The 10947-nt window shown below is 60.1% G+C and overlaps 1 protein-coding gene across 1 annotated transcript in view; it reads right to left on the reverse strand.

The window, feature by feature from the left end:
• Nucleotides 1-2867, reverse strand: part of PPARGC1B (PPARG coactivator 1 beta) — a 44285-nt gene extending 41418 nt beyond the window's left edge. The window contains exon 1 of the mRNA XM_074552387.1: nucleotides 2686-2867. Coding sequence (XP_074408488.1) covers nucleotides 2686-2769 — 84 coding nt within the window. The 5' untranslated portion in view covers nucleotides 2770-2867. The remainder of the gene's footprint in view (nucleotides 1-2685) is intronic.
• Nucleotides 2868-10947: the final 8080 nt, after the last annotated feature.

A 10947-nucleotide genomic window follows, 5' to 3' on the forward strand; every position in this document is an offset into this window, starting at 1 on the left:
CATCGCTGTCCTCGATATGTAAATAGAGGTTAGCTAGCACCCTCAGCACAAGCCCTTGTGAATAAGGGACTGATGCAGATACCCCTGTCAAACCTTCCCTGTGCATCTCCCCAAGAACCTTGCTCAGGATTCCTCCCCTGGAGGGGAAGGGATCACCTGGCACCTGCACCAACTGCGCCTTTCTCACAACCTACTGCAAAAGCAGGACGGGGAGAAGCGCAGGCGAGAGAGCAGGAGTTCCTCAAAATTTCCACGAAGGAAACGGCCACTATTCATCATCCCGTGGCCTCCTGACAGCGCAGCCTCTCAGGACAACCTGCTCCGTGCTGGGGCACTGGGGTCCCTGGGGCAGCAGCTTGGGGGCTCCCCGGAGGAGGCAGTAACCCAGTTGTAAGCAGAGGCTCGTACAGTAGTAAAGGGGAGAGACGTCAGCGCCAGCCCGGCCCGCCTCCCGCTCCCAGTTAGAAGCAGCATGTGACAGAGCCAGGGCTGGAGCCTTCCCCCAGTTTCATCAGAGGTTAAGGTACAAGCACAACACATGCTTACAACTTCAGGCGGTTCTTAGCAAACGCATGCAAATCATAGCTGGGGGGGGGCTGTTTTTTCTTCCTTTTTCCGTCTTCTCTTTTCTTCCCATCGCAGCCCTGAGCCCCTCAGCGCACGTGGGGACAGAAGAGGAAACGGAATTATCGAAAGCAGGCGCCGGACGGGAGAGCACGGAGGGGCTGCACGGGAGCTGCAGCGAGCTGCAACGCTGCCCCCGCTGCTCCTCTCCTCCCACACCTGCAGATTTCAGAGCAGCGCTACCTGTGCTGCTCCCTCCAGCACAGAGCACGCCGGGGGCCGGGAGAGAAAACAGGGGACACAGCCAACAGCGTTTCATCAACATTGTCTCCTTTCAGCACAGGCCATTACACAGTTCCAAATTTTCCAGGGAATATTCACAACATGGTGGGCTTGCACCAGAGAGGGATGACAATTCGTAGAATTTTTTTTTCCCCCTCTCTTAGCAGTCGCTTTTTGCAATAAGATTCTTAAATTGGCACATCAAAGCCTGACCAAAAAGCAAAGAAAAAGAGAAACAAGGCTCCAGGCACATGCTGCAACCATAAGGGCTTTTCATGTCGTGGTTAACACACTGAGAACAGGAGGGTTATTATAGGGAAGTGGAGCCAGGAACTTTCACCTGCTCAGGGAGCAGTGGGGCTGGTGGGAGCTGCAGCCTTTGTGCCATTCTTCCAGGGGACGGCATCCCACACACGCAGCCCGCTCGGGGGACAGTGTCCCACACAGCCAGCCTCCTCTCCTGCAATCCCATGGGCTCCCTCAGCAATAACAAAATGGAAAAAACCCACAAAGTGCTTACAAAAATCTCGGCCCACTTCTCACCTTTCCTGACCCTCCTGCTGTAATCAACCTGTCAGCAGCTCTCGGTTAAGAAGCCAGGCTGCCTCCCCCTGCTCTGCCCCCGGACGCCGCCCGGTCCCGTGCCAAGCCGGAGCGCTCTGGCGCTGGTGCAGGCGGGCAGAGGTGCCGGGACTACATCAATCTGGCTGGTGGCAAGCCCTGCCTGGTTCTGGCTGGCACACGCACCGCGGGCAAATCTGATTTACCAGGTCTCGAGCCCGTGTTTGTTTTGAACCCAAACGGCGGCAGGATTAGCCCGGGTCCTGTCCCCCACAAACACACACGCTCCTGGCTGTTTGCAATCGCGGGGCTGAGCTGGTGAGAGAGCAAGGGTTGGGATGAATGCGCTCGCTTCACAATCAGAGCTATTTTGTAATCCGTGGTTATGAAAGTGAAGGGTCGGGGGGGATGATAAATAACTACAGAAAACTCTTCCCACTTGCAGCAGCCTCATCGAGACGACTGCGAAATGCGCGGCCGTGCTCGGGCTCAGCCCCGGCTCCGGCTCCTGCCCGGTTTATTGTATAGCGCCTCTCTTGCAGCCCCCAAAATGGAAAAGCATGCGAGCCCTATAGCCAGCACGGCTCGCTCTCGTGATCCCGCCGGAGCTGCCAAGGAGCCTTAATCTGATTTTAATACCCGGCTCCGTCCAAAACACAGCCCATCCACATTTTGGAGCCGGCGACTCGCAGCACCGAGACCCCTGTCGCTGTCGCACCCCCCCTCCCCAAACCTCCATCCCCCAAGATCCCAGCCCGTATGCGTGGAATTGACGCTCGGCATGACTCATCCCACAGCCCGGCTCTATCAGCCCCCACCGCGCAGCCCCCTGCGGAGCCCCCCCCACCACCGCGCCGCCCCCTCCCCACCTTCGGGGGAGCCCTAACAACCGGGGGGTGCTTCTGCACCGAAACCCATCGAGCCATCAACTCGTCCCCTGTCCCCCCCAAACTGCCGGCCGATGGGGGGGGCGCGGGAGTCCACGTGCGAGTGGTGCTGAAAGCGCCGGCGGGGCTGCGGGGCTGCGGCCGCCCGGGAGCCCCGGGAGGGGCGCGCACAGCCCCGCGGGCGGCCGGCTCCGCAGCCGCGGAGAGAACGGGACCGCCGCACACCCCGGGCACCCGGCGGAACGAGCCGGGCCCCGCAGCCCCGCTCCGGCAGCGCCGGCTCTTCTCTTCCCCGGGGTGCCCCGGCAAGCAGCGGGGGGGTCCGTCCGTTCCCCCCCCTCCGGTGCAGCGCCGGGAAGCCGCGCAGCAGAGCCCCCCCCGCGCCGCCTACCTGGCTGTCCGCTAGGTAACTGAAGACGAAGGAGGAGAGATCCTCGTCGAGCAGAGAGCTGCAATCCGGCCCCGGCTCCGCCATCTTCCACCTCCGGCTGGGGCTGAGCACCGAGCATGCAGCAGGCGCGGCGGCGGGAGCCGGGCGGCCGGCGGGGCGGGGAGCGCGGAGCGCCGGGGCGGAGCCGCCCGCAGCCCCCGCCCGCAGCCCCCGCCCGCAGCGGCTGCGGAGCCGGACACGGGGGGGATCGCTGCGAGGAAGCGCCCCGGGGGCTTTGCAGACACGCGTGGGACACCACTTTTTGTGTGTCCCTTGGAAGGGCCACCCCGTCAAACAGGGGGTGCCACCGGCCCCTGGGGCGCTCCGAGTTTGGATGTGTAAGCGCTGGTGCAGCGGGTCGGAGCAGGGGGCACATCCAGGCTGTCTCTGGGGCTTTTAAAGTAGTTCCTGCAGGAGCGCCTTCCCCAGGGACACCACACGCAGGAGGAACCCACTTTGAGCAGTGCCACTGTGCACACCTTAAAATTGCCAGCGTTTAGAAGTGGGAGCATCCAACAACAACAGGCACCTCTTCACAGTCCCCAGATCACCCCATTTGGAGTGATGTTTGGAGATACAAAAACCCTGAGAGCAGTGGCTGGGCCAGGAGTCACTTCCAGGCTCGGTGGGTCTGCATGAAGTGGGACCAGGGGACTGCAGTAAAGAGTAAAAAGGAGCAAAAGATCTTCTGACTTTCCTTGTTTTCATTTCAGCTGCGGCTGTGAGCATCTTGATGTCACGCACGTCATCTTTCTGTCTGGGGTTTTGAGGCGTATCCTAAAAGCCCTTTCAGAAATAATTAATGATGGGACCAAAAATCTCATGAATGTTCTATTTACTTACCCGTAGCAATTACATGGGAAAGAGCAGGGCTTGGCACTGCAGCCTGAATTAGCTGATACACAACCAACCAAGTGGCAACACCTCCAGCCTAATGGCTCCAAATCCTTGATTCCCCTCAGAGTGCCTAGACAGGTCTGCAGGGTCACTGTAAAGAGCTGATGGAGCAAAGTGATGTGGAGCTATCGGGGTGGGGAGCTCTGAGCCAGGCTCTGAGGGGTGAGCAGAAAGTGCTTCTTCCTCTGGCAGGAAAGGCCTGCCCGCGTTCTCCTTGCTGTTGTTTCAAAGGCAGAACTGTTTCCAGGCACTTTTTAAATTCCCTCTGGCCTCCCTTTGGCTCAGGACACGTTGTGAACACCAGGCAATGGAGCAACAGTGGGTTTTCCCTGATGATCCCGAGCCTTGCACCAAAGGGAGATGTCAGGAACAGCATCTGTTGTGTCACACTGATGAGAGCTGCAGGCCAGAGTGGCCTGGCTGCTGGGACGGGACAAAGCAACTCTTCCTCGTTGCTCTGCACTCTAGTACTAATTGCTGAGTGCCAAAACACTTACCCAAGGTGCTTTTCCGGCTGCCCTGCCAGCACTGAAACTTCTCTTCCCATGGGTGGGAGGCCCGGGCCCAGAATGCCCTGCCAGGATTCCCAGTCACAGCGAGCACAGCACACTCAGCAGGGCCAAGGAAGGAAATTGCCTTGCTCTGGGGCATGTGCAATTCCTTGAAGACTGGCACTCAAATTCCCAGCTGAGCCCACTGAGCAGTGATCTGCATTCCTTTCCTTGTAGAAGATACGAGTGATGAAGACTATGGTGTGATGAAGATGAGCAGAGAACAGAAGGGAGGTTTTCTCCATCAGGGCTGGAAGGCCTCACCACACCAGTCCTTTGGGAGGAATTTGTTTCACAAAAGGTGAGGTTTGCAGTTGTGTATCTCGGGATTTCCTTTGCACCATCTGCACTCAAGTAGGAAGTAACATTCGTGGGAATTACTTGTCAATTGTCATTCAAAAATCAAGTTGTGCATAGCTGGGTTTTTCAGAAATACCTTTTCCCTTTTGGTCCTTGTACAAGAACATTTCCTCTTCCCTTTCTTTCTGATGGAGATGAGCCCTTCCCAGCCTCCAGCCTGCAGGACACCCCCCTGGCAGCAGCCACCCCCAGGCGTGGAGGAGCATGAGGAAAGCAAAGCCCAGCCTGCACTGCCCCACTTCCCCTCTGAACAGACAGGTGAGGGCTTCTTCCAGCCCTGCAGCAAAACTGGATGTGATATTGGGGTCAGATCCCCTTGTCTGAGGGGGACACAGGACAGCAGAGCACAATGGGCCATCTTGGCCAAGTGGACGTTCTGCTGCTTCTGGGTTTCTGTGGGATCCTGCAGGATGAAGTACAGCTGCTGACGTGGCTGCAAGTTGTTGTTAATCTGCCCACCTTCAGCTCCTGACTGCTTTGGACTTTTGCACAGTCCAAGCATTTTTCTGTGCCTTTTGGTTCTTTTCACCTATGAAACGGAGATCACACCACTTCCCTGTGCCCTGCAGCTTCTGGAGGAACTGCTTGAATAACACTCATAAAAAGGGCTTCGGAAGCACCAGGAGAGAGGAGAAGGAGGACAGGATGTTATAAGTGGTGTTGTCTCCACCTTCTTAGAAGTCAGTCATGTGGCAGCCTCAGAACCCCCTGCGGTGGGTAGGGATGGTGGTGGTGTGAATGGGACATCACACTGCCCGTGTCACACACCTGCCCTGTGCACAGGACCTGGCCAGCTCTGCCGTGTGTCTCAGCTTCCCTCCTCAACCAGACCCCGAGCTTCGAGAGCAGGGCAGCTGCCAGAGCTCCAGCTCCTGCTGCTCTATCAGCGGGCTCCAGGAAGCGTCAGCCCCTCTCGAGCAGAGTTAAACCCCCTGTGCCCACCCTGGCCTGGCAGCCCTGGCTGTGCTGGAGCGCCCCATGGCACCACGCTGCCTCTGCAGCAGCAACTCGACGCTCAGCCCGGAGGGACTGGGGATAACATTACCGAGGTAAAATATAACAGGAAATCTTGCAAATGTCCTTTCAAAACAACAGCGAGCGAGTAATGTCATTGGGCCAGCGGTCAGGAGGGGACAGGGTCTGAAGGTACCCCGAGCCTGCCAAAGGCCAGGCGTGGGACAGCGGCCGGAGCCAATGAGCGCCGCCTGGGCAGGAGCCACCCCGGCCCCGCGACCGCCCGCCCTCGCTCTCACGTTGCAGCTGCCTCTGTTTGTGGATGGCAGAATGTTGTAAGGAGCGGGCAGTGAGAGGCAGCGGCAAATGGGGCTGCTCCGAGGAGTTACAACACCCGCAGCCCCCGCTGGTGACACTGTCTGCTTGGCACTCCCGTGACACGGGGGACTGGAGGGGTGGCCGCTCTGGCTGGGGACGGGGGAAGGCTTTGTGGGCTGGCAGCAGCTCCGTGAGCCGGTGCTGGGTGAGCTGGGGGCAGCTGAAGGGGAAGGTGTCCCCAGGCTGCCCAGAGCCCTGCCCTGCAGCGCTCTCCATCCACGCAGGCTGCTCAGGCATGCACAGTGGTTGGCAGTGCCATGCCCAGGGTTTCGCTGACTTTCTCTGCCTGGCTCCTTTCCACGAGCTCTGCTTTCCCTTCCCCACAGCCCTGCTCAGCCTTATCCTTCACCTGAGATCAGGAGCACAGGGACAGAGTGTCGCTTTCCCTCCATGCTTTCTGTGCTCATTAGCTGTGTGCACCTGGGAGCTCCTGTCTCCTGTTCCTCCTCAGTTGGTGACAGGAGGGCTCTGTTATGCTTCGTGGCCAGCAAGGAATGAAAGTCTGATCGCCTCTCTGCCACAGGGCTGAGGGACTGGCCCCTGGGGCTGGAGGGGACTTAGGAAACAAAAGTGGATTTTGAGGGCAAGGTGGGCTCCTGGCTCTGAGATCCAGCTTGTCCAGGGAGCAGGGCTGAGCCTCCGGTAGTTCTGCAGTTGCCATTCCTGGTCCAGAATCCCTCAGCATCATTGTGATGTCCCACTGTGCCACAAAGGCCTCAGGCAGGCACACCAGGACACCATGGACACTCTGCCCGTGCTGTGGCACAGCCCCCCAGGACCCTCTCTGTGCACCTGGCAGAGGGTCCCTGCCCCCTGTGCCACCTGCCAGGCTCTCTGCAGCTCTTTCTCCGGAGCAGGGGCTGCTGCAGCTCTGTCAGAGGAGCCCATGGCCAGCACTGAGGGCTGAGGGATGCACCCATGCAGGGGATGCTGTAAGGGCTGCAGCCTGCTCCACCCTGAGCCTGCCCCGCTCCCAAACTGCAGCCTGGAGCATGCTGGGGAGGCAAATCCACACAGTTATTGCAGAGAAAACCTGTCAGGAGACAAATGTGATGGCAAAGGAGCAAGAAGGGGGTTTTGTGGCTGCATTGTTGGAACAGATGGGAATTTCCTGGAGCAAGAGGCAGCGAAGGGTAGGGATGGCTCCTGCACGATGGCTCACGCTGCCCACCAGCTGTGTGGGCCGAGCAGGGGACCAGGATGCCCATTGACTCCTTATGGCACTTTCAGTGACTCATTTGTCCACGGAAGCAGCACACCCACAGCAGCTGAAGCAGCCTGTCCTCCTCCCCAGGCTGCTCTGGCACAGCAGGGCCAGCCGGCCCCTTCTGCCTGGGGATGAGAGGCTGGCAGCAGCCCAGGGCACTCGGCTCATGCTGTACCTCGCTTCATCTGGGGGAAGGAACACGCTGTCAGAGACCTTGCACTGCTCCTTCTGCGCTGCCTGACATCCCAGCCTGCAGCCCCAGCCTGCCCCTCGCTGGTCCAGGGCTGGTGCCTCCGGTGCTGCCCAGAGCAGCCTGGCACAGGGCACCAGCCAGCTGTGGGACCGGCAGGATGGCACCATCCGCTTCGTGTCCCTTTCACTCCATCTGAGCTCGGCTCTCCCACAGCCCTGGCAGCTCTCACACTGTGCTGCCAGTGTCTGTCACAGCCCATCCGTGTCAGCCCCCTGCCTCATCCCTGCCTGCTGAGCTGCCTCTGCTCCTGGTGCTGCTGCCTGGGCTCCCCTCACTGCCCGTGCCTGCCTGGCGGGACAGCCCCAGGAGCTGGGCTATCTCCTGTATCCCCACCGTGCTGCTGCCAGCTGCTCCCAGGAGGAGTGAGGGGCACTGGGATGGCTGGCTGAGACCCAGGCTGGCCTCATCCTCCTCTGCTGATGGCTCTGAGCAGGGCAGCCCCTCCTGCCTCTCCCTGGAGGCTGCTCAGAGTCTGGGTGCCTCTCTTCCTCTCTCTCTTTTAACTGCCTCATCCCAGAGACGTGCCATGATCACCAGAGCAGGTCCTGATCCTCCTGCACCAGCAGAGCTGGCCAAGGCAGTGAGCAGTGGAGGGAGACGCCGTGGATCTGCAGCACTGCTGAGCAAGGACTTGCTGTTCCCCAAGCAGCTGTTGCTGGCAGGGATGTCCATGGGCACCTCCTGGCTCGTGACTCCCAGCCTGCCAGGCTGGCTCTGTCTGTCCCTGGGCCTCCATCTCGCAGCACCCCCTCCTCCTCTGTCACCAGCCGTCCTCTGAGCATCCCCCACAGTGACTGGCCACCATCCCAAACTCCTGCACCCTGCCTGGGCACGAGTGGTGGGAAGGGGCTGGTGCTCAGCTCCCGGCACGCCCTGAGCACAGACAGTGCTGGCAGAGCACAATCCCCTCTGCAGGTGTTCCCAGCAAAGCCGCCCTCAGCGCTTTGGGGAGTTGGGGAGTCAGTGGGGGCTGGCTGTGAGGGGCGGGCAGCAGGCACTGGTGCATCTCCCAGCCCTGTGCAGACACTGCTGTGCTGCTCCTCAGCGCCTCAGCACCGTCTCCCTGAGCAGGAGACACTTCAGCTCCAGCCAGTGCTATAAATAAAACCCCGTTCTTTTATCCCGCCAAATAGGTTCTCATTGATTTTACCTATTCCTCCTCCTCCCCCCGAATCCCTTTGGAATGTGAAGTCAGCTGTGGAGGAGCCTGGGGAGCCGCCAGCCCGGCTGGGGAAATGCCACCCCCTCCAGCCCCTCTTCCTGGGAATAGCTGCTCTCTCTCTGGGCAGGCGGCACCGCTGGAGGAGAGCAAACGAAGCTCCCTGGTGGAAGTTTGCCGGCTAATTATTTATTAATGTCCTGGCAGTGCAATCACCGGCAGCCAGGCAGCCCCTGAGCCCCAGGAGAAGGAGGATGGAGAGCTCTGCTGATGGGGCTTTCTCGCCGAGGAGCTCGGGGTGAGCTGACACCGCTTTGGTGCCCAGCTGCTCCGGTTCCCCATGAGGTAAAAGGGGCCCATCCCAAAGGGGACCATCCCAGAGACCCTGGGAAGCGCTGAGGGCTGGCCCCAGGGTGGCCCTGGTCCCTTGTGGGTGATGGCAGCTGTGGGGCTCAGCCCCCCCAGAACAGGCAGCGTTTGGATGCTGACTTGCTGCAAGCAGCTCCTCTGCACACAGGAGCTCCCCGTGCAGGGATAGCAACAGAAATAATGCAGCAAATCACAGCTCGCACAGCCTCCCTGGCACTTGAAAGCATCTCGAGAGCTTAAAAAGCTGCAAGATGCTCTCATTCCCATCCTCTCCGTGCTCCTGTGCTTAGAGGACGGGGGGAGCATCAATTTCCCCGGCAACGGGGCCCGGCTCGGGCTCGGTGCGGGAGGCAGGGCGGCCTCGTGCTGCCCGAGCGGGGCTCCGGCTGACTCATCGCCATGCAGTATGCAATTACCACGGCAAGTGCGGGCCCCTGCTGTTCCGCACAGGTATCTGTGTCAGCCAGGGCTATTTCCAGCTCTCCCCGCACTCCCGGCTCCGCAGAGAGGTAAGAACAGAGCCGCCTCGCTCCTCCGCCCGCCACAGGCACGGGCACGAGTTTCCCGGGAGCGGCGAGCCGGGGGGCTGAGGATGGCACCCCGAGAGCCCGAATTGCACAGCCGGGGGAGGAGAGATCCGTGCCACTCGCTGCCCACGCGTTCCGCGCTGCTGCGGCCGCAGCTCCGGCTGGCAGCGCCCGGGGCTGGCAGCGCTGGCACCGGGCATTGTCAGCGCGGCAAAAGGAGCAGCAGGGACGGGATAAAGCACAGACTGAGAAATGCTCCGGCCTGGAGAGGCAGGGCAGGGATGGGATAAAGCAGGGACGGGATAAAGCACAGACTGAGAAATGCTCCGGCCTGGAGATGCAGGGCAAGGGAGGGATAACGGGAGCGCAGCGGTGAGAGGCAGCGCCTTTCCCTGACCGAGCGACTCTGCCTCTCCACCTGACACCGAGTGCCCGCCGTGCCCCAGCAAGCTGTCGAGCCCAACTGCACTCAGAGAGTGAGATCTTTGGATTCCCAAAATGTTTACCTAAGATTTTTCTCGCTGCTTTTCCCGCTGGTTGCCGTGAGCTGAAATTGGAGAAAGCCTCAGGTGTTGGGAGCATCTTGGACAAGGATGGAGCCTCCAGCCACAAGCCTCGATGGTGGCAGGGGTTTTCCAGCTGGGGCTGTCCCAGCTGGGCAGGAGCTGCAGCCCTGTCCCCGTGGCCATGGGCAGAGGCAGCTGTGCCATCACACCAGTGCTCAGACTGGGAAGGACTGGTGTCCCTGCCTGGGCGGGATGAGCCTGCCCCGGGGGAGCAAGCCCAGCCTTGCACAGCCTTTGGGGTTTTCCCGAGGTGCTGGAGGTTTGCTCACCTTCCCCTGGAGGGTGTGATATGAGAGGAGTCTCCACATGCAATGGAGATGTGCCTGGTGTGGGTCTGCCCAGGGGGGTGGCACGATGGCTGTGTGACATCCCTGAGCCCCAGGCTGCAGGCTGTGTGGTGGGGAATATTCTAAATCCATTTTCCCTGTCCTGAGCATGAGCTGTGGTCACCCCCCAGCTGGGCTCGGATGGCTGGGCCTGCTGAGGGCAGGTGTGGGGGAAAATGGAAGAAGAAGGGATGGATACACCCAGGCAGCTGGCAGAGCTCTGTGCCTCAGCATCCCTTTGGCCTTTACCTGACCTGTGCCCACCAAAGCCAGGCCTGGGATGGGGTGAGGCCACAGCCAGACCTGTGCCTCTGCTCCAGGTGCCAGGCTGAGAACAGCACCCAGCCTTTGTCCTTCCCACAGCCCTCACTCAGCACGGGAGAGTGCTACAGTATTTCACTGGAAAAACCACATTAATCATCCTCAGCACCGCCTCCCTGGCCTTTGTCACAGTTTGGTGCCCCAGCAGCGGCTTTAAAAGCATTATTTATTTTTAATAAAAGCTGATCTAAAGAGCGGCGTTGGCGGGATGATAAAAATAAAAATGCAGTGGTTGTCACAACTGTCAGCATCCCTGGGAATGGGGTCTGGCAGTGCCCGGCTGCCTTCCCCCCCAGCCTGAGTGGCTGCACAGGAAAGGAGAAAACAGCCAGCAGCACATGCCTTGGGCAGCCTC

Source organism: Zonotrichia albicollis, chromosome 15 (genome assembly GCF_047830755.1).
Source record: "Zonotrichia albicollis isolate bZonAlb1 chromosome 15, bZonAlb1.hap1, whole genome shotgun sequence".
Classification (NCBI taxonomy): domain Eukaryota; kingdom Metazoa; phylum Chordata; class Aves; order Passeriformes; family Passerellidae; genus Zonotrichia; species Zonotrichia albicollis.